We start from the raw sequence: 25,821 nt of genomic DNA on the forward strand, positions 1-25,821 counted from the left end.
TGGGAGATCCTTCCATTTTCTGGTATCTTCTTCAATTTCTTTCTTCAAGGCTTAAAGTTCTTGTCAAATAGATCTTTCACTTTCTTGGCTAGTGTTACCACAAGATACTTTTTGTTAATTGTGGCTATTATGAAAGGTGAAGTTTCTCTGATTTTCCTCTCAACTTCATTATCCTTTGTGTATAAAAGGGCTACTGATTTATTTGAGTTGATCTTCTATCCTGCCACATCACTGAAGTTATTTATCAGCTGTAGGAGTTCTCTGGTAGAGTTTTTGGGGTCACTTGTGTACACTATCATATCATTTGCAAATAACGAAAGTTTGACTTCTTCCTTTCTAATTAGAATCCTCTTGATCTCCATATTTTGTCTTATTGCCATTGCTAGAACTTCAAGCACTATGTTAAAGAGATATGGAAAGAGTGGACAGCATTGTCTTGTTCCTGATTTTAGTGGAATCGCTTTGAGTTTCTCTCCATTTAATTTGATGTTAGCTGTCAACTTGCTGTATGTTGCTTTTATTATGTTTAGATATGATCCATGTATCCCTAATCTCTCCACAACCTTTATCATAAAGGTGTGTTGAATTTTGTCAAATGCTTTTTTGGTCTCTAATAAAATGATCATAAGTTTTTTTTTTTTAGTTTATTTATATGATGGATTACATTGATAGATTTTCATATGTTGAACCAGCCCTGAATCTCTGGGATGAAGCCTACTTTCATAATGGATGATTTTTTTTTTGATGTGTTCTTGGATTCGGTTTGCCAATATTTTATTGAGAATTTTTGCGTCGATGTTCATGAGTGAGATGGTCTGTAATTCTCTTTCTTAGTTGAGTCTTTGTGTGGTTTTGGTGTCAGGGTAACTGTAGCTTCAATAAAGAGTGTGGCAATGACTCTTCTGTTTCTATGATGTGAAACACATTAAGGAGTATAGGTATTAGCTCTTCTTGGAAGTTCTGGTAGAATTCTGCACTAAAACCATCTGGCCCAGGTTTTTTTTGTGGTTGGTAGGTTTTTGGTGACAGCTTCTATTTCCTTGTGATTTCTATTTAAATTGTTCACCTGGTCTTGATTTAATTTTGGTATATGATATTTACCTAAAAAATAGTCCATTTCTTTTATATTTTCCCATTTTGTGGAGTACAGGCTTTTGTAGTAGGACCTGTTCTTAAAATGGCCTGGTGAGGCCTGGCAGGAGTTGTGCACACCTTTAATCCCAGCACTGGGGAGACAGAGGCAGGTGGATCTCTACAAGAGGTAGTTCCAGGACAGGCTCCCAAAGCTACAGAGAAACCCTGTCTCCAAAAAAACAAAACAAAACAAACAAACAAACGGACTGGTGATAGGACATGGATGTGGAAGGGAGGGAGATGCTCCTGCAAAGTACAGAGAGCTGGTGCAAACCTTCCCTTGGCATCCTTTTTACTAGTAATAAAACATGTAAATGTCAACGATGACTGAGTTTCTAGAGAGGACATAAAAATGAAAAAGGCTTAAGATAAAATGCATTTTATTTGAATAGTGAATCCATTCTGTTACGACACTGATGAGCTGAGAACGGAATTCCTTCAATGCAAAAATCCCTCACAACAATACAAATAAAATCGCTAATGTATCAAGTGACATACAAATCATCAACATTCTGTGGTTCACTGCAGGGACCCCATGACATGACAGGTTGCCGTTCATCTTATTTGAGCCATATGAGCTTGGAACTATCAAGAGCAGAAAACAGCGGGCCCCCAAATTCCACCCACCAGATGAGACAAAGCGAATGACTACATAACAACCCATTAAAGACCAGGGTTAACAAAAAGAAACAGCTGAAACTTGTGCTTTAAATGAAAAAGGGGAGGGCAAGCAAATATTGCCAATTACTTTTTAGATTTCAGTGACAACATATTTTCATTTCACTGTAAGAAATTTACCACCTATTTAAACTGATCTTTTGAATGCAAGAAGCCTCTCTGCCGGGTACAGTAGAATGATAGATAGGAGGTTGGCTCTTGGCTTCCCTAGGTGCTAAAGCAACAGCAGGACCAGTCTCAGGATCATCACGAGGCTGAATGAATACAAAAGGAAGAAAGATGAAGGTCACTCTGATGGACAGGACAGTCATGTACTCCCTATCATGTTGTTCCTATGCTGTGGCCTTTGGGAGCTCCGTAGCCTTCCTTAGAGCAGGTGGGGAGTTTATTTTTCCTATTTTCTAACTTAAAAACACTCCCTGAACAGATGAGTGAAATCAAACCCACTGTTCTGAAAACCTTGGATGAGGGATTAAGAGAAAAAGGTCAGGAGAAATGAAAACTTGCAAAAGCTACCCAAGTAAGTGACTGGAAAAAAGCCAAGGGTGCCGCAGAGAAGGTTCAGCAGTTAAGAGCATTTGCTGCTCTTCCAGAGGACCAGAGCTCAGCCTGCATCCATGGCAGGTGATCCTAATAATAAATGACATAAAACTCTAGCTCCAAGGGGTCTGATGACCTTTTCCGGCCTCTGTAATCACCTGCACATACATGGCATATACACTCACGTGTGTGCACACGTATACACATCCAGACAACAAGAAAAAGACAAATCTATTCACAAAAAGAAAATGGAACAAGGAGTAATTCAGCGGGAGTATTTTTTTTTTTTTTAGAATATCAGGTACATTCAATCGCCCATAATCCTTTCTTCATCACTAACTCCTACTTTCGATCCTTCCCAGCATCAAACACCATCTTCATGTCAGGGACACAGTTAGAAAGTTGTCTTTGGCACACCCCCCCAAAATAAAAATGAAAATAAAAACCACCACACTAGAGAATTACAGAGCCACTCTAGAAAATTCAACAGCAACACAAGTGCATGAAACTACTCAGGAGGCTTTAACCCAGGGCTAAATACTACTGATACTTTGAAGTACTTCCTTCTTGTCTTTGTTTTTGCCACAGACATCTTTAAACACTGGGTCAAACTGTATTTGCTGTGTTTTCATCCTGTATGTATATTTTATTATGACATTATTAATTTCCAGTGACGGCAAATAGTTGTCAATTATGATATGCAAATGCCTGTTTAATATTCCTTACACAGATAAAATATTTACATTTATTTTCTGATGAATTTTCGGCTCGACTATTTCCATTAGAAATACAGTCCGAGTGAACATTAGGCGTTCCATGCTTCTTTGAAATAATTTCTGAGAAATGAAAATGTGTATCAAAGGAAGGCAATGTTTATGGTTTTCAATACTCAAGGACAGCTTCCAGGAGGAATTAGACACATTTTTTTTTCTATATTTTAATTGATAATCTGTTTAATTTCGTGAACAGAACCACAGGATCAGGGCTGGGATGCAGCTCAGTGGCAGAGCGCTTGCCTGGCATGTGCCAGGCCCTGGGTTCGGTCCTCAGCATTGAAAGAGCCCTAACTAATAACTAGCGGTGGGTGAGAAGTCTTCCCCACAGGCGCATGTAGAACACTTGGTCTCCAGACGGTGGCGCTGTTTGGGAAGGCAATGGCACCTCTAGGAAGAGAAATCTGGCTGAAGGCAGTGTTACCAAGGGGTGGGCTTTGAGATTTTTAGTTCAGCCCTCTTCCTTTTCTCTCTGTGTACACAGAACATGATCACTTCACTTCCAGATTCCGAGAACATCTCACCTACTGCTGCTGTGCCTGATCTGAAATGATGGACAGCATCCCCCTCTGGAACATGTTAACATGATGGACAGTGTCCCCTGTGGAACATGCTGAATGATGAACAGCATCCTTTGGAACATGCTAACATGATGGACAGTGTCCCCTCCAGAACACCCCCCTGGCATAAGCCCTCTTCTCCTCTAGGTTGTGAGTTATCAGAATAATTTATAACAAGGACAGAAAAGTAACTAATACATTAAACACCCAACCAAAAACATAAACAATAAATGAAATGCATATACTGGCTCAAAATAGGAGAACTTTAAGGTTATTAGCTAAAAAAATTATCTCCCTTTGAAATTCAATGACTCAGACTGTCACTAAATCATTTTACAAGTGGAGAAATCTTGAGGAAAATTGAGGGGGAACTTAACTCTTTAGTCTGATAAGAATAAATGTGTACATCTGATTGGATACTACAAAGCACATCAGAGGGGAATGTTGTTACACCAAAGAATGACTGAATTCATGGTGGCTTATGTCTGTTATAATTAAAATATTGTAATAATTATCTGACCTTTCAGATAAAAATTCCTTTAAAAATACTTTAAAAGATTTAATACAGTGTGTGTGTGTGTGTGTGTGTGCCTGGAAAGTCCAGAAGACATTGTTTGATCCCCTGAACCTAAAGTTTCAGGTGGCTGTAAGACACCCAGTTCCTCTGGGAATGCAGCAAATGCTTGTAACTGCTGAGTCACTTCCCCAGCATGAAAATCAATTTCTTTTCAAAAATATTAATTTATTTTTTATTTTATGTGTAATAGTGGTTTGCCTGCATGCATATATATGTATGTAACTGGTGAACATGGAGGCCAGAAGGGAAGGTTGGATCCCTTAGAACCAGAGTTACAGAAGGTCATCAGCTAAACCTGATCCTCTGCAAGAGCAGTAAGTGAGCCATCTCTGCACCCCCATGAAAATGAATTCTTCACAAAATTCACCACACTTTAGCAAGACTGGGCACATTTAGGAGGTATTGCTGTAGTCTGTCACCACTCTGAAACACTGTACAGGAAAGCACAGATCAGAAGAAAGGTTCTCACCTTAAGCCTGCAACCAGCCCAGCAGGCATTATTTTCTTGGATCTCTTGAATCTCACACCCATTATGGTGGCCAGGAAGAAAGCTGTAACTGAAACCCGATTACCATGAATTAGAATTTTAAACATTATCAATGTTTGCTAGTGAAAAAAGTAAAACCAGGTACCCCGGGGGTTAAACAACAGGCATTCTCCTGCTGTGCCCAGGGGAAGAAATATTCTATGACAGCAAGTGAAAGTACTGTTCTTTAGAGAATCTTAAGGCATAGCTGTGCATACAAGCTATCGGTGCACTAAACAAAATTCTGATTTAATTTCTTGCAACACATGTTATAGAATGAGGTGAAGTCGGGCAGTGGTGGTGTATGCCTTTAATTCCAGGACTTGGGAGGCAGAGGCAGGCAGAACTCTGTGAGTTCAAGGCCAGCCTGGTCTACAAGAACTAGTTACAGGACAGCTAGGAATATTACACAGAGAAACCCTGTGGGAGGGGGAGCAAAGAAATGAAGTGGAAGCTTAAGCCATCAGTACTATCAGTTTGATCAGTTCTGTCTAGAAAGCAACAAGAATTATGTCCAGTCTTGACACAGACTCATGGACACTTAACTTTGACAGTTCATTTTCTAGTACGCCTGGTACAAAGTGTGAAGGTAACATCTTCCAGGTTGAACCTCTGCAACTACAGAAAACATATCACTTACACAATGACACTTTGACATCCCGTTTGTCATTTGAGACACGGTAGGCTCCATACCCAGCCAAAACTCCAACAGAAAGACCAGCAATCAAAGATGGAACTCCACCTGTGGGAGGAAAGAGACAGAGAGGAGGATTACATGAGCTGGATACATAACTCAGGCTCTTGCATTCATGCATACATACCCACACATACACACAGTTAAAAATAATGAAAATATGTATTTTTAAAATGAAGAAAAGGAAAAGAGAACTACAGCCAGGTGTTGTGGCACACACCTTTTTTTTTTTTTTTTTTTTTTTTTTTTTTTTTTTGGTTTTTCGAGACAGGGTTTCTCTGTGGTTTTGGAGCCTGTCCTGGAACTAGCTCTTGTAGATCAGGCTGGTCTCGAACTCACAGAGATCCGCCTGCCTCTGCCTCCCAAGTGCTGGGATTACAGGCATGCGCCACCACCGCCCGGCGTGGCACATGCCTTTTAACTCCATGATTTTGAGGTCTATACAGAGTTTCAGGATAGCCAGGGCTATATACATCGACCTGGCCTAAAAAGAGAGCAAAAAGGAAAGAAAAGAAAAAAGAGGCAAATACTAAAGAGAGAGAGAACCTGAAAAATGAAAGAAATTCATGTGGGTCTCTGCCTCTATCAGTTGCTGGATGAAGGCTCTATGATGAAATTTAATATATTCATCAGTCTTACTGCAGGGCAAGTCAAGATTGGCCCCCTCTCCTCTATAGCTTAGGGTCTTAGCTGGAGTCAGCCTTGTGGATTCCTGGGAATTTCTCTAGAGTCAGATTTCTGCTAATCCTATAATAGCTCCCTCAATCAAGATTTCTCTTTCCTTGCTCTCATCTCTGTCCTTCCTCCATCTCTACTATCCCACTCCCTCAAATTCTTCTCACCCCTGCCCTTCTCCCCTTCTGTTCCCTTCCATCATCCCTTCTCCCCTTTACCCCCAAGCTCCCAATTTTGTCAGGCAATCTTGTCTGTTTCCAATTTCCAGGTGAGTCTATATATGTTTTTCTTTGGGTTCACCTTATTACTTTGCTTCTCTAGGATTATGAACTACAGGCTCAATGTCCTTTGTTTATAGCTAGTATCCACTTATGAGTGAGTACATACCACATTCATCTTTCTGGGTATGGGTTACCTCGCTCAGAATAGAGTTTTCTAATTCCATCCATTTGCATGCAAAATTCAAGATGTCATTTTTTTTTAACCACTGAGTATTACTCTCATGTGTAAATATACCACATCTTCTTTATCCATTCTTCAGTTGAGTGGCATCTAGTTTGTTTTCAGGTTCTGGGAATTACAAATAATGCTGCTATGAACATAGTTAAACAAATGCTTTTGTAGTATGGTTGAGCATATTTTGAGTATATGCCCAAGAGTGGTATTGCTGGATCCTGAGATAGGTTGATTCCCAATTCTCTGAGAAACTGAAATACTGATTTCCAAAGTGGTTGTACAAGTTGCATTCCCACCAGCAATGGATGAGTAATCTCCTTACTCCATATCCTCTCCAACATAAGCTATCATTGGTGTTTTTAATCTTAGCTTTTCTGACAGGTGTAAGATGGTATCTCAGAGATGTTTTGATTTGCATTTTCCTGATGGCTAAGGATGTTGAACATTTCCTTAAGCATCTTTTAGCCATTTGAGATTCTTCTGTTGAAAATTCCCTGTTTAGTTCTGTACTCCATTTTTAATTAGGTTATTTAGAATTTTAATGTCTAATTTCTTGAGTTCTTTATATATTTTGGAGAACAGTCCTTTGTTTGATGTGGGGTTTGTGGAGATCTTTTCCCATTCAGTAGACTGCCTTTTGTCTGAATGACTGTGTCCTTTGCTTTACAGAAGCTTCTCAGTTTCAGGAGGTCCCATTTATTTATTGATGCTCTCAGTGTCTGTGCTTCTGGGGTTATATTTAGGAAGTGGTCTCCTATGGACCGTGGCAACTCTTATAAAAAAAAACATTTAATTGGCATGGCTCATTTACAGTTTAGAGTTTCCATCCATTATCATCATGGTGGGAAATGGCAGTGAGACATGATGCTGGAGAAGTAGCTGAGAGTTCTACATCTTGCAGTCAACAGGAAGTAGTCTGAGACACTGGGTGGTATCTTGAGCATATATGGGATCTCAAAGCCTGCCTACACAGAGATACACTTCTTCCAACAAGGCTACATCTACTCCAACAAAGTCATACGACTTGATAGTGCCACTCCCTATGGGGGCATTTTCTTTCAAACCACCACTGAGATAAAGGCAAATGAAGTATGAACCTCTTCACAGGTAGTTTCCTGCAAAACACTAAATGCAAGGTGGGAGAACATGAACAGAGCACTGCACAGGTAGGCAATACATGTAAGAGTAAGAAAGCCTTCCTCAGTTGCTTGTCTTCTTCTATCATGTCCCCAGTTGCCTGGGTAGAATCTTTTTACTAAGGGGTTAAATGACAGGAAATGGGTTTTATAAATATTTTATCTTACAAGGGTGAGGAGAGAAGTGCTGAGCAGGTCAAGCAATGGCTCTGTCTTGAATAATCATCTTCTAGCCTCAAGATATCAGCGTTCAAAAAAAAAAAAAAAAGGAGACATACTGAGAGAGTAGAAGACACAGCCACCTTGTGTTTAGTCAAGCCATCCACCACAATGCACCATGATAAATACTAAGCACTTCCCAGGCTCTAGACAGAGAGCTGCACATTGGAGACACTGTGAATAATTTGTGGGTAATTCTTGCTTTAGAGAATTCAACTAATTTAAACTCTTTTAGATTAGAAGTCCCAGGTGGAAGTTGAAGTATCTCTATACCCATAGAGAATTAAGTCTTGCCAGTCAAAATGAAAACAGACCTAACCCATGAAAATCCCTAGTTCTAGCAAAGTCTCTAAAGGTAACTAACTTTGCTTTATGGGCTTCAATAGTTCTGCTTCTGCCTGTTTTTGTTAACTGAAGTATGTCAACTCAGATCATAGTTTCTGTAGTTAAAAGCTCACCCTGTAAAGGGTTTGGGGCTACATTGTTGTAGGAGGTCGCTTGTTTGTTCCTCCCTTCCTAGAATCCCGAAATAACCACACAGAAACTGTATTAATTAAATCATTGCTTGGCCTATTAGCCCTAGCTTCTTACTGACTAGCTCTTACATCTTAATTTATTACATTTCTATCAATAGGTGTTTTGCCACTTGGCTGTGGTTTATCAGCAAGGTGCTGTGCAGCATCTGTCTCTGGCAGGACTACATGGCTTCTCCTGACTCTGCCTTCTTTCTCCCAGCATTCAGTTTAGTTTTCTCCACCTAGCTCTACTCTACCCTATCACAGGCCAAGGCAGTTTCTTTATTCATTAACCAATAAAAGCAACACATATACAGAATAACTTTCCATACCATTTTCCCTTTTATGTTTAAATAAAAAAGGTTTTAATTTTAACATAGTAAAATTACGTATAACAAAGCAGGTATCAAGAAAGAATTACAGTTATAATATTTATACCTACTTTATCTTTTATCATAACTAAGGGAAACTGTAATTATAACTATATATTTTTCAATTCCATCAGACCACAGAAGGATATATTACCTAAGTAAACAAAAAGTGCATTGTAAAAAACTTCCAAAACTCTAGAATTGACAGAGACATCTCACTGCCTGGCCAATCACCCAAAGTCCTTTTGTACTGTTGGGACATCCATATTCAGCCTATAGGACATAGTATCCAGCAGACTTTTCCACGAAGCAGGAAATTTTAAAGACTGTTTTGCCTCTAGTGTTATTTGTCAGTCACTGCAGAATGTCTAGCAGACTTTTTCATGAAGTAGGAACCCTGAAGGATCATCTCACCTTTAGTTACTTTCAGCAATTATTTTTCCATGGGTCCTGCATGTCCAGTTCATACAGCATAACATTAAGGAATCCAGGGAAGAACAATCTTTGGCCCAAATGGCTAGGAAACTCCATGAGGAGCCTCTTCAATGCCCATTATCCTCTTGAAATAATTGATGTTGCCAGGAGCAGATGTGTCTCATTGTCATGAAAACTCCTAAGTTCTTAAACACCATATTCTGAAGATCTTTGAAAGAATTGCTATCCATCTGAAATATATCTCTGTACATGTAGAAAACCTAACTAACATGACTACAAGCTTGACTATTATAGATGACTCTCTATTAACCTATATTTCTTAATTATACATTACATTTTTAAATGAGCTGCACAAACACAATACCTTAATCAAAACCAGAAATATACATATAACAAAATTGATCTAAAATTTGTATCAATAGAGCAAGATCCATACCAGTGCAAATCTCTACAGCATATCCCCTTTAAATATAATCAAATATTTATAAACAATCATTTGGGGAATTTGGGCTTGGCTCTCTTCAAACTACGTCTTGCTTTTGTTGGACCAAGTAATTTTTGGGGTGTGTTCACGGCAACCTTTCAGAGGGTCTTAGTCCATCAACCCACATAGTCTGGAAGAATTACACAGATTCTCACTCTCTGTGGAAACAAAAGAAAAACCTCTTTCCAAAGCAACAAATCCTTAGACCCAAGTTTTGGAATCAAGATATCTTTAAAATATTCAGGTTGGTTTAGCTTAGCAGTCCATTTAATGAAATGTCTCTCTGTACTGAGCTCATTCAGTCAAAAAAATTCAAAGAAAACACAATAATATATATTACAGACTCTCTGTGTATATTCCATCTTTATGTGGCTCACTTTTTACTCTTTTTAATCTTTGACTGTCTGTACCTTATCTCTTTAAAGACTTTGTTTTGTTTTTTAAAACCATTTACTTCCTTTTATAACTCTCTATACCTTCTGCATTCTTTCTCCCAGCATTCAGCATTCAGTTTAGTTTTCTCTACGTAGCTCTACTCTACCCTATCACAGGCCAAGGCAGCTTCTTTATTAACCAACAACACATATATAGAATGACTACCCACACCACTATAGTGGAATCTTGAACACCCAGTGTAGTTGGGGATTAGCTAATAAAGACTTTCTATCGGTTTAAATAAAACCTGGTTCAAGCAGCCTGGTGAATACCCTAAAACCTAAAACAATAGAGAGACAGATGCACACACACAAGAGAGAGAGAGAGAGAGAGAGAGAGAGAGAGAGAGAGAGAGAGAGAGAGAGAGGAGAGAGGAGAGAGGGGGAAGGAGAGAGGAGAGAGGAGAGAGGAGAGAGGGGGAAGGAGAGAGGAGAGAGGAGAGAGAGAGGGGGAGGGAGCCCACCCTTTAAAAAGGAAGGCACAAATATTTAGAAATTCTTTTCAGTTCAGCAATAGAAGACATTTACACAAATCTTTAACAAAACTTATTTCAACAGTAATTCCATGGTGGTTTATAAAATTTCTAAAGTCATATTTCTGTCGTGGTGGGAAAAATACTTTAAAATCCACCTAAAGCAAGAAATATTTATTTTGGCTTAGTTACAAATATTTCAGCCCAAAGATGGTGGTTCCATTGCTTTGGGTCTGAGCTGAGGCAGAGCATCAGGAAAGCGGGAGCACGTGACCTAGGATGCTTCTCTCAGCTCATATAGTTAAGCAGAGAAAGAGAGGAGTGGAATGGAAAGGGGAAGGGAGAGAAAGGGAAGGCAAGAGAAAGACACACACACACAAACACAGAGAAATTATATTTGAAAAAATCTTTAAAAAACATCTTTACCTCAAAGAGTATATTCTGGGTAAGATGCAGACTAGAAGCAGCCTCTGTGTGACTCAAGAGTTAGAATGAAAAAAAAATAGAGACTTCTAAAGACAACTAGAGAAGAACATTGAAAATCTGTAATGATGGTGATAAGACACCCAAAAAGTGCAGAGGAAAAAAAAGAAGCACACTGAAGTAAGCCAAACCCACATTGTTCTAGACCCATGGTCCCAGGATGGCTGAAGGGAAACAGAGGCCTCATCAGACCTAAGCCTCACAGACCTGAGAAAGCCCGATGTCCTCACAGATCTCACCCAGTTGTAGGTTCTGGGGGACATGGATTGTTTGTTCTGTCAGACAGTTAAAGACACCACAGAAGGAATCTAAGTCTGTCATCCTGTGACCTGGAGGCCAGTGACCAGGAGCTATGGCAGCAGGGGATAGAATCTGCTAGTTACACCACAGAACAGAAAGAAGGTAGCTCAATCACAAGGACAGCAAAGGACAAGCTTCATGATAGGAACAAAGGAGAACTAGGAAGGAGTCTATCTTGTCCAGCAGCACACCAGCAAACTCCCTGATACTATCGGGGGGACAGAAGAGAATAGACGACAATCCTACCAATTAGAAAACAGCCACAGATTTATAAGATTTAGGTCAGGTGTGGTGGTGCCTGCTTTTAATCCCAGAACTCAGGAAGGTGGGGTAGAAGGATCTCTGTGAGTTCGAGGACAACTTGGTCTAGGCGGTGAGCTACAGGACAGATAGGGCTACAAAGAGAAACGCTGTTAAACTCCACCACAGATCAAATAGATTTAAAGAGATATTCAGAATATCCTCTCCTACATACAAAACACACATTCTTCTCTACAGCTCACAGGGTCACCTCTAAAATGCTCCATAAGCTAACTACATCTGCCTATAATTAATGTTTTTATTTTTTAAGCTGAGAGTGGTGGTACACACCTTTAATCCCAGCACTGAGGAGACAGAAGCAGACAGATCTGTCAGTTCAAGGTCAGCTAGGGCTACATAGTAAGACCCATTCTAAAAACAAAATTAATAATAAAATAAGAATTTATTTATAAAACAATAAGAGTTTGACTATAAAGTTCAGAAAAGCCTAAGTACTTATAACTGTAAAAACTAAGTAACTAAGTACTTTATATACTTATTATTTATTTTATAAGGTTGGAAAATTATGATTTGCCCCTCAAAAGCTGAGTGATCTATTATTATTATATTAGATCTATATCTATCTATTATTTTCCTGCATAAGTAGATATGTAATAAACTACTATAAAACACTAGTATTACTAATACCTACATTATGAAATAGAACATTTTCAGGACAATACTCTAACGTCCCCAACCTCTTTGTTTACAATTAAGTATCCTTAAATAGTTTCTTTTTTTTGTGAAAGTGGGAGGAATAAGTTGCCTTGAAGAAGGTTAATTAATTATACAGTCCATAATTGCGGATGAAATTAGTTTTGTGAAAGACAGAAGTCCAGAAGGATCTTCTATGCTTGGTCCCAAAATAATTTCCTCCTTTCCATGAATCTTTCCTAAGGCATGCGAGATCTCAGTCACCGTAAAAACATCTACAGCTCCTTGAGCTACTGACACATCTTCAGGAGATCCTTGCACAGCCACCAACTCCTCGCGACAGCCACCAATTCCCGACTACAGCCACTGACTAACCACTTCTGCAACCACTCCCCACTACCGCCACCGACTCCTTTGTTGAATTGGTGCAGGACATGGTGGTGCGGCACTTGGCAAATAGTAGTAAGTTTGAAGCCAGCCCATGCTACATGGGACACTGTATCCAAAGTGAGGCAGAGAGGGAGGAAGAGAGGGAGAAACGGAGGGAAGGAAAACAGGAAAGTTTTGGCTTACCTCTTCGCTTATATCCCAAAATACTTCCAATTGTCACAAGGGCTGCATAACCAAAACCAACCAGGTCCATTGGTGAGGATTCAAGTCTAAAGAAAGGGTGAGGGGCATATTATATAGCGTTCTGGAGAAGAAATGTGTGTACCCATGATAGGTATCCCTCAAAGCTGTGGGATTTCTCTGGCCCACCACAGAAAGGAAGTTCCATCTTTTCTCCCGTACCACCCAGCTACTCTCCCCATCTCATCACTCCAAACACGCATGTGCAGTGGGGACCCGTCGGCTAATTCTGTGTTGCTCTCTTCAAGACCTTTCATGCCCTCAGCTGTTTCATTTCTAAATGAGACTTCTGCTCTGGTCAGAAGTCTAGACATCACCACTCCTCCTCGACTCCAGGCCTGCAAAACTTTTTCCCCTCACCCTATGAGACACAGCCAGCACCTGTGCCCTCTGCCTTCCGCACCTTCTCTCCGGCCTCTGCTCTTAATTACTTCTTCACCGACTCTTTGGACTTTGTCTGGAGAGGGCTCTGCGGTGATGGCTTCTGCCTCCTCTAAATGAGGGTTCACTCTGACCATGTGCTTTATTACCAACATCCCAGCGGCCAAGACATCCACTTGTAGCCAACAGTAAATCATTGTGCATTTTAATGCCCTTCCCCGAAATTCATTGTCCTGTGAATCCTGGCACCGGTACAGCACCCTCAGTGATGGGGAGAAGTTCCAGTGAAACCCTGCCCTCAATCTCCCAAGATGCCACTGAAGAGAGATGGCCCCAGGGGATAAGGAATCAGCCTCTAGCTGTAACACTTTTGGGGGTCGGGTGACCCTTTGACATGGTCACCTAAGGTCATCTCCATATCAGATATTTATATTACGATTCATAACAGTAGAAAATTACAGTTACAGAACAGCAATGACTATAATAGGAGGGTTGGGGTCCCCACAAGATAAGGAACTGTACTAAAGGTCTCAGCACTGGGAAGGTCGAGAACCACTGCTCTAGGTGGCTGTGGATCCATAGGTCAGGCCCCTTCTTCTCCCCATGTCCCCAAAGTGAGGGATGTAGATGAGATGTAGTTCTTCAGCTGCTTAAAGTCTACATTGACTATTGACTTTTTATTTTTTTTTATAATTTATTTAACTTTATTTTATGTGCATTGGTATGAAGGTATCAGATCCCTGGAACTAGAGTTACAGACAGTTGTGAGTTGCCATGTGGGTGCTGGGATTTGAACCTGGGTCTTCTGGAAGAACAGCCAGTGCTCTTAACTGCTGAGCCATTTCTCCAGCCCCCCGACTATTGACTTTTTAAATAATATTTTTATTATTTCTTTGAGAATTCCATATAATATATTTTTAACCTTCTCTTACCTCCCCCCAATCTTCCCAGATCCACCACACTTTGTGCTCTCTCTTTCTTTCCCACAAAGTCCAATTTGTGTTTCTAAAATGCTCTTGGGTGTGAGGCCTAGACAGTGTCAGACCTGCTGGGGGTCATATACTTAAAAAACTGACCCTCCCTCTAACACAACAACCAGACGCTAAGAGCTCCTCAGGTGACATTGGACTTGTGTCCATCTCCCCATCTCCATCCTGGGATTTGTCGGGCTGGAGCTTGCACGAGCCTTGTGCACGTTCTGAGAATCGATGTGAGGTCACATGCGCCCTGCTGTGTCTAGGGAACACTGTCGGCATCTACAACCTCTTGCTCCCGCAGTCTCTCCACCCCTTCTTCCTGGATGACTCCTGAGCCTGCAGAGAGGGGTACGACAGGCAGCCCATTCCGTACTTAGCACAGGTCACTTATTCTCGGGATGGAGACCAACTGTGAGTCTCTGTGTTAATCACTGACTACTGCAGAGAGTTTCTCTGATGAGGACTGAAACCCGCACTTATCTATGGGCACCGCAATAAGCTATGAGGAATCACTGAGTTCCCATTCAGCAGAGTATAGCAGTAGGCTCTCCCTAGGACCTAGGACTTATCTAGCCACGGGATCTTTATATTTTTATATTTTTTAAATTTTTATATCTATTTGTCCATAGGAAAAATACTGATGTTAGTAAATATGAACATGGCAATGGTGTTTGAGGTTTCCTGTGCATTTGTCTGTGTGTGCATATGTAAGAGCATGTGTATCCCAACGGGGGAGCTAATCCAGGCCTTCACATACTGCTCTACTAAGCAGCTGTATCCCTGGCTCACCTGTGTGTTCCTTTAGATGAACCAGTTCTATGAGACTGACTCAGAATAGGATAGGTGCTAAACTCTTCTCAGAGTCACTTAGTGTCCTGTAAACCAAATGTAGTAGCTCACACCTGTAATCTCAGCATCTAGGAGGCTGGGCCAGGAGGATTTCCAGGAGTTCAAGACCAACCTCACTACGCAGTGGGTTCCTGGCCAGTCGGGCTACAGCATGAGATTTTGCCTCAAAAAACCAAATACACACACACATGAGCGCACACACACACCCATGCACACACGGACACACACACACACACACACAGTCAGAGTAAAGGAGGTAGCACAGAAAGAACTCTCACACCGACACGAAGAACTAACCCAGTAGATGTCATCTGTACCCAAGAAGTGGCACCAAGGCGCAAAACTTGCAGGAAGGACCTGCATTAAAAAAACATTTGATATCTGAAAAAGAGATAAGATATAATAGGAGGGGCTGGAGACAGCTCAGTGATTAAGAGCACAACCTACTCTTCCATAATGCTGGGGGTTCAATTCCCAGCACCTACAGGGCAGCTCATAACTACCTGTAACTCCAGTTCCAGGGGCTCAGGAACACTCCTCTAGTCTCCATGGGCACCAAGAATTTCCTTGGTGTCCAGACATGCATATAGGCAAAATACCCAAAAACATTAAAAAAAAAAAAAAAAAAGGAAAAAAGAAAAAGAACCAGAAAACTAGAGAAGAATTGTGATGTGGAAAAAAAAATAAAAACAAGGAATGTATAAGCACAGTGCTGAAGCACACACACACACACACACACACACACACGCACACGCACACGCACACAGTGTGTGTGGAAGGTACTGGCTGGGGTGTAGTGGCATATGCCTTAAATCCCAGGCGGGATCTATGCGAATTTGAAGCCAGCCTGAACTACTCCATGAGTTCTAGGCCATCCAGTGCTGCATGAACCCTCATGGGGGAGTGGGAAATATAGAACTAATTAAACTTTAAAAAACTAAACAAATGGAAAACTTAAAAAGAAACAGTTAGAGGGGCAGTGGGAAAAACAATTCTGAGCGACTAGAATTTGATTCCACACCATCCCAGTCAATCACTGTGCGGACGTGGGAGGGAAGTGCTACCATGTATTTCCCAAGTGAGGAAACAGGCACAGAAAAGGCAAGCAAAGTCCAAACCACACAGAGCCAAGATTTGGGGACCAGGGATGTCTCGGTGTTAGAAACTATGCCATAGCATCCCTGAGAACTGAGTCACTGGGCTGAACAAGGTGAACAGGCAGAGGAAGGGATGCCCTTCAGAGTTCTCCACTGTGGATTCTGACCCCGGATGGCCCCACACCTGTGAGCACAGCGCATCATCCACCTGGTGACTCACACTTTTCTGCCCCGTGCACAGTGCACAGTGAGTCCTCCCTAGCACTATGTAGGGATGAGCCACGCTGGACCACACACCTGGGCATCAAGCTGATCCCACGGCTTACAGGCTGTGTAAAATCAGGTGCATCCTCAACTGCTCTGTAATCCCATCTGTCCATTTTCACAGAAGGAAACTAGAATCGTCTAGCTCCCATGGCTACTTAAAAATGAATCAAAGCTCCATAATAGTCCCTGGCACACACTGAGCGTTCAATACACATTAGCTGTTCTAAGCACAGAAAGACAAATCCTGTGTGTTCTCACTTAGACGTGGAAGCTAAGAAGTTACCAGAGCCTGGGAATGGAGTCTGGAGGGAGAGGTTAGCAGTACAGAGTGTAGCTGTCAAGGTGAAACAGCTTGGAATATGCTTCAGCACAGTGAAATAGCTGGGGTTGGCCACAGATTCCTAAATAGCTAGTATAGGGGGTTATTCTGGATGGTCCCAGCATAAAATAATAAATATCTGAGGTAATGGGTATGCCAATTGCTCTAAACTGTTGATAAAACATTAAATATATAATATTGAAATGCCATGGTCTATCCCATAAATGTGTACAACTATTATGTGCCAATTAAAAATAAAAGTATATTTTGAAACAAATATTAGCTTGCAGTAATAGTATTCCTTCATTTTTACTCCTGTTTTTAAGGTCATTGCTGTTTCAGCACACAAGAGACCAACTGTCATGTGGACATTCGATAAAGCATATTTAAACTCCTTCCCTTTCAACCAGTATTTATTATCTCTGTAAGGAAGTAGAAAGCAGTTTCGGAAAGGTTTGGGACAAAAGCTTGTGGGCAGTACAACAGAGCAGCGAAAAGCCGATGGTGAGGAGCCCGAGATGTCAGGCATATGGTGGACACTGGAGCCCTAGGAAGGATGTCCAGGAGATGCAAGGTCCCAGGTGGGATCTTGCGGGAAAGCAGGAATAAGCACAGTGAGCAAGTTTTCCAGGCAGATGAATGAACGTGTGCAAAGGCTTCCGGGAGTGGGGACCGAAGGCTTGCTTGCAAATAAAATGAAATTCAGAAGGTGGAGGAAGGCTGGGGATCGCTTGGCAAAGAACCTGAGCTCTGTTTCCAGCACCCATGAGTCGGCAGTTCACAACTGCCTGCCCTAGGTCCAGGGGATCTGATGACCTCCTTTGAACTCTGAGGGCAAGTACACTCATGCACACAAACTCACCCAGAGACTCACTAAATTAATAAATAAAGAAAATCTTAAAAATGGAAACAAATGGACTGTGAGAAGAGCACCTGTTCACAAATCTCACCCTGCACTCAGCAGCCCTGCAAAGGGCGTCTGTGGCTCCTGTCCTAAGGCCAGCGAAGGGTTAAATAAGCAAGCCTTGCAGTCTGACTGAAAGTCTATCCAGTGTTTCCTAGCTGTGGTAGTGGAACCTAAGAAAGGCATGGGCATACGTTAGGAGCTGATGCAGTAAACTAATCAGTTGATGAGAGTGATCCACCCTGCAGAAATGACAATGACAGTGGAGAAACGTGGATGAACTTGAGAGATTCTGCAGTTAGAACTGGCGAACTGGAGGTGGGGCCAGAAAGGCAGGGAAGCTGCAAGGGTGGCTCCTACAGATCTCTGGCCTGGACCTCTCAGAGTCGTGGGGGTGGGAAGCCTTGATGCTTTTCCCTGAGTCAGAGCCCTGGGGCAGTAGCAAATTGTGTGAGGTGCGGGCATTTGGAATATAGACTGAAGGTGTCCAAGAGCCAGGAAGACACTCTGATTTAGAAATCTGGAGGTGAAAAGACAGCTCCTTCATCATTGGATAATATTACGGACTTAGTTTTTCTTCAGGTGTGAAAACTAGATTCATCTTCTTCCTGAGCACCCCAAATCTGCTCTCTTCGACATAAATCCTTTAATTTGGTATAAAACCGCTTATGGTGTGGTGTTTGTCCCATTCTCTTTTCTAGGTCAGTCAAGTTCTCTGAGGGCAAAGCCACACTCGCGTTCATTGCTGATCTGCACACAGCACCAAGCTCACTGCCCTAAATGAATGACTAGATGGCTCGAACACACAATGTGCTGAAACTATCACATGCAGTGCTCCCCCCCCCCACACCGTCAGGAGTCCAACAGTTCCTTCATCTCCACACAGAACTCATCATTGCCCTAACGAAGGATAAAGAAAATTCATTACCAGCCTATGCACACTGAGAAAATGCACACATGTCAATCATAGTTCTTGCTTCTTCCCCATTGCAGAGGCCACTTGTCCCCACCACAACCAAGCATTAAGAGAGAGGCTGTAGGAACAGGAAAGGAATGGGGTGTGGCTGGAAGACGGAGGTGTGTTCCTGAAACAGACAGGAGGTTAGGTACTGAAACAAGGCCAAAGAGCATCCTGGACACAATGCACCGAAATGATTTACTGCTCGGCAAACAAAGCCAAAGGACAAATCCCTGCCTTGCCCAGTATCAAGTTCTCAAAGGTCTGGCCACTAAGAGATCTGTACACAAAGCATTTTCCCATAAAAACAAAACAACTGCCTACCTTGAGCTATGCAGGCATGAAAGTCATTTTTGAAGGAAGTCTGGCTGAACCGTACCAACCACCATACCCCACCCCTGGGGAGGTAGAAGGTAAAATAAGTGCTATACTTAGGGCCCCAGGAAGGCAGATTTCAGGAAATTGACAGCATGAGGACGGGAGAGATCTCTGGAAGGGCAGCCTCCATCTCTCTTTCCACGGGCCCTCTGAAGTTTTTCTTAGTGCGGAGATTGAGAGATTGAAGGAGAGGGCGCATGCTCAGCAAAGACCCGTTTATTCCCCCCGTTGCAAGGAAACTTCCATTTATGAGATGAATGCATGGCTCACCTGCAGCCCTGAGCCGCTGCTGCAGCTGGAGAAGGAAAAAGGCGGGGATGCGCAAGCGCGGTACTTCATCCAGGAAGCAGTTTCCGAGCCTGCGCATTCCTTCACCGCTTACTACTTTAGAGGGAAGAGAGGCGTCCTCCCCGGAGTTGCTTTGTGCAACCCGGCATCCGTGATCCCACACCGTTCTGCTTTCCGATGCCCAGAAGCGGAGAGCTGCTGTAGGGCTGCGGGAACCGAGACCCTGGGAACTTGATTGTCACCCGGGATTCCTGGGTCCCAGAGCGCAGGGCTGGAGTCGGCTGCCCTCTCCCGGCCGGGCCGACGCGTGCAGCGAGACTCCTGGGTTTGACTGGGATCCCCAAATGAACTAAGAGTTGTTGTTGTTTGTTTTTTGTTTTTGTTGTTTTTTTTTTTGTACTGTTTAGAAATTGTTTCTGTTTTCAGTGGAGGAGCTGACGTTCCAAAATGTGAAGTAGGATGTCGAAAGAATTCAAGTTGGTCTGGGTTGAAGTCCGAGTTCCCTCTAGGGATCCAAGATCCATCTAGGATCGAACAGATGTGGGCATGACATCAAGATCCTGGGCTGTGAGACCAGGGCTGCCAGCCTTTGATGTCCTGGAAGAATGGTACAGAACGCCAGAGCTGGAAAATATTTTGAGTCTTCGAGTTCAGAGGAACCAGTCCCAGAAAAGAGTCTTAAGTTGACAGGAAACCACCCCTCTTGGTAAATTCTCACGCTACTCTGCTTTTGCTCTCTAGGCTGAAAACGGAACTAGGCCAACCCTCTGCTCTCTATTCTACAGCAGCAGTTGGGTACCGAGGGGGGACTCCAGGATTCTGTGGTGTGAGGAATAACAGAATGCCCCAGAATGCACAAACGAACCTAACATAAACATTAAACGTTATGCATTAGTTTGCTGAATCTATTCCTTCCACAGTGAGAGAATTTAGGGGAAATAATATGACTGGATTTTGACAACTGGGAAGTCTAAACTGGGCCTAGGGGATTAACCAAGCCCTGGCAGCGAGCCACTGGGATGTGGAGGCAGTAGCATCCTGCTGTTTGCCTCTGAGTTCTCTGGGAACTCCTTCCTACCCCGCTATGTCCACCCTCACCCCAGCCTTCTTGCTCCACAGAACCCTTTCCCTACTCAAAACAAAATGAGGACCTGATGGAGAGCTTTATTATGTCCGTGACATGATTTGGGTAAATAATTGTTTCTTTGATCACACATTATATTTGAAGAGTTTGGTCTTTAAAAAAAAAAGTTTGGCCTTTATTGTTGAATTGGAGCACAATCTCTGACTTGCACTCCACCACTTAAACACTCCTCCACCTGCCTACACCATGACCCCCAAGAGCAGGGCTCAATGGCTCAGACTAGATGCTCTGAAATTTCTGTTACTAAAGTATCAGAAGACAGTAGCAGCCCCCACAGACTCCTCTTCAGTTATTGTAAATCAACCTCAAAGAACATCGCTCTGTATGCCACTGGGATTGCATGCTGTCAAGTGTGTGGATAGGATTCTTCTCAGTGGAGGGAACTTCACTAACCATCACCTGCCCCTTACTCCAGTCAGTGGTCACGGTGGAGGTCCAGGATGAGGGTCCGGCAAAACCTTATACCTTTGCCAGATTTGTAAGACTGTGTAATCATGACCCACATCAATAGAGAAACAGTACTGTGCGGACTCAGCGTCTTTTGCATTCTGGAGAATGCACAAGATAAAATATATAAGATTTCAATGGAAGCTCAGTTTATGAATATCCTGAAGGATTAAAGATCTGGGTTATACACAACATCTGAGCAGTGTACACATACGTACTAGTGTGTTCTAAAGTGTCTGTAATGGGACTGTCTGTGCTCCCTGGGGATAAGACACACATAATACTGCTGCTGTGTTTGATATCTGTTCTCCTGATGGAAGTGATGAACTCAAGTTAGAGGTTAGTGACAACCGACATTTCTTCTCCCCTGCTGACTTCTCACACCTCCTGACTCCGGTCCTTGACCACTTTGCAATGGCAGATCCGAAAGATCTATAGCGATGGGTGTTTCCATTGACTGAGTACAGGAAGAGAGATGGGGGAGAGAGAGGGAGAGAGGGAGGTATAGTGATTTTCACTTGTATTTTAATAAATAAAGCTTGCCTGAAGATCACAACGCAAAACAGCCACACTAGTCAGCCATACAGGCCAGGCAGTGGTGGCACACACCTTTAATCCCAGGAACCACAGTAGTTAATCATAGGGGCTTGGTGGTGGTGTACGCCCTTAATCCCAGCCCTAAAGAGGAATATAAAGTGGAAGGACACCATTGTGTAAATATATCACATTTTCCTTATCCATTCTTTAGTTGAGGGGCATTTAGGTTTTTTCAAGTTCTGGCTATGACAAAGCAAGCTGCTATGAACATAGTTGAGCACATGTCCTTGTGGCACAATTGGGAATTCTTTAGATGTATACCTAAAAGTAGTATTACTAGGTCTTGAGGAAGGTTGTTTCCTGATTTTCTGAGAAATTGCCACACTGACATCTTGCACTCCCACCAGCAATGGAGAAGTGTTCCCTTTACCCCCACAACCTCTTCAGCATGTCTTGTCATCAGTGGTTTTGATCTTGGCCATTCTTTCAGGTATAAGATGAAACCTCAAAATGGAGCACTACACGGCAGAAAAAATAACAATATTTTGAATTTTGCAGGCAATGGATGGAGCTATAAAACATCATTTTGAGTGCGGTATCCCAGACCCAGAATGACAATTATCACACTACATCCCACATCAATGCAAGTGCCACTAGCACAGGGCCCCTCCCAACCCTGCCACACAATCACTGCAGCACAGCAACCTGACTCTTCACCACACTTGGCTTTATCAGGCTTAGCCCATCATCTCCTGTTTGATTGAGTGGCCGAGCACCATCATCAAATGGCCAATCTAGAACATGGGTTTCTACTTTTCACCTGCAGCTTTATCATGGGTAGCACCACAAACTCGAACCAAAGTGGTCACTCCATGCTGTGAACTTTTGAGAGCAGCGTTGGTGGGGTTGTGAGTTATCAGAAAGCGCATGTTCTCATAAGATATCTCCACAGAGGCTGAACGTTCATTATGGCAAGTAAAAAGTGTGAGCCTGCGTGTGTGAGTGTAGTAGGGAAAATGGGGTGGGGAGCTTCAATAAATCTTGAAATGTTTCTCAGCGGAAAACATTAAGAAGACCATAAAATGCCTATTATTGATCACTGTTTCCTCTATTCAACTTGTTTACTCCTTACAAAGCTTCTCTCTTCAACACAGGCAGAAGTATTCAGAATCCACTTCAATCCCAATCCAATTTGGTTCTCAGGGTCTGCAGATGGATACTTTCAGCCTCAACAAAAAAAATCAACAACATACAAAATTTAAGCAGTCTTTAAATTACATTTAGGCCCTACTGACACAAGTTAAAAGGGTAAAACTTTTGTTTACTTGATGCTTAATTTTACTGGAGTCATTAAAAGAAATTTGCTTGCAAGAAAAAAAAAACCCGCCTACCACTTCTTTTTTTTTTCTTTTTTTTTATTGAAAAAAAAATTTCCACCGCCTCCCAGCCTCCCATTTCCCTCCCCCTCCTCCCCCTTCTCTCTTCCTCTCCCCACTCCTCTCCCTTTCCCTCTCCAGTCCAAAGAGCAGTCAGGGTTCCCTGCCCTGTGGGAAGTCCAAGGTCCTCCCCCCTCCATCCAGGTCTAGGAAGGTGAGCATCCAAACTGGCTAGGCTCCCACAAAGTCAGAACAAGAAGTAGGATCAAAACCCAGTGCCATTGTCCTTGGCTTCTCATCAGCCCTCATTGTCCGCCATGTTCAGAGAGTCCGGTTTTATCTCATTCTTTTTCAGTCCCAATCCAGCTGGTCTTGATGAGCTCCCAATAGATCAGCTCCACTGTCTCAGTGGGTGGGTGCGCCCTTCAAGGTCCTGACTTCCTTGATCATGTTCTCCTTCCTTCAGCTCCTCATTGGGACCTTGGGAGCTCGTTCTGGTGCTCCAGTGTGGGACTCTGTCTCTATCTCCATCCATCGCCAGATGAAGATTCTATGGTGATATACAAGATATTCATCAGTATGGCTATAAGATAGGGCCATTTCAGGTTCCCTACATACGATGTATTCACTCATAATTGGTTTCTAGCCATAAATAAAGGTCATTGAGTCTATAATTTGTGATCCTAAAGAACCTAAATGAGAAGGTGAACCCAAAGAAAACATATAGTTATCCTTCTGGATATGGGAAGTAGACAAGATTGCTGGGCAAAAAATTGGGATCTTGGGAGTGGGGTGGGATGGGGGTAAGGGGAGATGGGGAGAGAAAAGTGAGAAGGGGAGGATGGGGGGGGAACTTGGGGAACTAGGATGGTTGGGATAAAGAAAGGATGATGATGATTATGGGAGCAGGGAAGCATATATCTTAATTAAGGGAGCCATCTTAGGGTTGGCAAGAGACTGGAACCTAGAGGGGCTTCCAGTTGCCCAGGGGGATGTCCCCAGTTAGTTCCTTGGGCAGCTGAGGATAGGGAACCTGAAATGGCCCTATCTTATAGCCATACTGATGAATATCTTGCATACCGCCTACCACTTCTGAGGCCATTCTCACAGTCCAGAGTCTTCAAGGAAATGTTAGCTATAACACATACATGCGCCAAGCTCACTTTTCAGCAAAAATGCTGTGCTGAGCCTGGCAGAAGTCTGCCTTAACACTCAGAATTACCATGAATGTGCAAAGTATATTCCAACAAAAAACGCTGGCGAGCTGGGGACTGGGCATTGAAGGACGAAGGAGGCAGAGCGCTGAGGCCCCTCTCTCTTCAGTCACCACAGCAGCACTGCAGCAGTGCATGTCCACGAGTCCATCTTGCTGCCTTGCTGCCTCTGCATCCCCCCTACCGCCACTGTCAGTTGGCATCGCCTCGCGCCCTTCCCGGCAGCCACTGCCGCTCCACCCGCTCCTAGATGACAACCGTTACAGCATGGACAATCGCATTGCCACCACCCTTGATTCTGTTCTTATGCTGCCAACTAGGTATCGGGTTTTGGGATGATTTCTGAGTTTGTCTGGGTTGCATGGGTGTTTTGTTCCTTGGTTTCTCTTTCCTCGATATATTTTCGGAGTGTGGTGGGTGTGTGTTGTCTGTTTTACTGATCAGCTTGACTTGTGTGTTAAAGGAGCAGGTGCTGGGGGATGCTTGCTGGTGTTAATCCACAGGAGGTGTGGACAGTGGAGAAGGAAAAGCTGCAGCTTGTTCTCTGTTGAAGTGCGAAGGGAGAGCCCGGGAACTGGGCAGAGTGTAACAAACGAACAGCGCACTATTTTTGGGTGCTGGGATTATAAGCACCTACCTGGTGGTCACCACCGCTCCTAGCATCCACTGCCCCGTGGACCACTCAGTGCACTTCTGATGTTCCTACTCTTTTGCAGGTTATGGGAGACTGAGAAGAGCAGAGGATGATGTGGATCCCAGGTTCATGGGGGAGACGCTCTTCTGAGACCTCTGCCTTCGGTTTTCCAGCGCTCATGTAAGTCCATGATGCCTTTTGTGGTTGACGATGAAGCCGCTCCAGATGCCTGTGTGAACACTTGGTTCCCAGCTGATGGCTCTGTTTGGGAGGTTATGGATCTTTTGAGAGATGGAATCTTGCTGAAGTCACTGGTCCCGGGATTTGTGATTTTATTGTTCCAGTTGCTGATCCCTGCTTCTTTGTCCCCACTCCCACTCCCGCCCAAGGTATCTCAGTGTGAATGCAGTCTGTTCAGCCAACTTCCTCTTACCATAATACTATCATTTCTTTCTGTAGCACGATTAATTAAAAACCCAGAGATAGATATTGGGGTTCAACCTGAAGATCAGAAAAGAACAGAAACCATGGCACTAGAGAGCTCTTAACTCTATGAAATACCCAGACTGAAAGAGAGTTCCTGTCTTTCAGGCCTTCCTTATAATCCTCTCTCGTACTGGGATTAAAGGTATGTACCACCACTGCCTCTCCTATGTGGCTGACTAGTGTCTCTGATTTGCATTCGGAACTTCAGGCAAGCTTTATTTATTAAAATACAAATAAAACATCACTACATTTCCTCTTTTTGTCTAAAATAAAAAGAAGGCTATAACTAATATAAGAAAAAACTATATACTAGAAATACAATAAGTATGTACAATATATACAGGAAGTAAATACATCAACAATGTCTAGTCCATTTGCATATGACAAATTATAAGAAAGTACTCCTTATCTATCCTATCTTGTTGAGTCCAAAATCTTGTACCTAATTTACTGTCTATCATAACTTTATGTCTGTGCCTGTTAAACAAGAAAAACTATAACTATAGATATCTTGACTT

At 42.7% G+C, this 25,821-nt stretch overlaps 1 protein-coding gene across 3 annotated transcripts; it reads right to left on the reverse strand.

Annotated features, from left to right (window-relative positions):
- Positions 1-1,497: 1,497 nt before the first annotated feature.
- Positions 1,498-19,736, reverse strand: Tmem14a (transmembrane protein 14A). Of its 3 annotated transcripts, none has more exons than XM_057751435.1 (5): positions 19,448-19,736; positions 12,991-13,076; positions 5,429-5,530; positions 4,732-4,819; positions 1,498-2,066 (listed from the first exon to the last, which is right to left on the reverse strand). In XM_057751435.1, the coding sequence occupies exons 2-5, from the start codon at positions 13,058-13,060 to the stop codon at positions 2,027-2,029; spliced, it is 300 nt and encodes a 99-aa protein (XP_057607418.1). In that variant the 5' UTR covers positions 13,061-13,076; positions 19,448-19,736; the 3' UTR covers positions 1,498-2,026. The 3 variants fall into 3 exon arrangements, with proteins under 3 accessions (XP_057607418.1, XP_057607419.1, XP_057607420.1); XM_057751436.1 differs by lacking the exon at positions 19,448-19,736 and adding an exon at positions 19,124-19,395; XM_057751437.1 differs by lacking the exon at positions 19,448-19,736 and adding an exon at positions 18,770-18,837.
- Positions 19,737-25,821: the final 6,085 nt, after the last annotated feature.

This window comes from Chionomys nivalis, chromosome 19, assembly GCF_950005125.1.
Source record: "Chionomys nivalis chromosome 19, mChiNiv1.1, whole genome shotgun sequence".
Lineage (NCBI taxonomy): Eukaryota > Metazoa > Chordata > Mammalia > Rodentia > Cricetidae > Chionomys > Chionomys nivalis.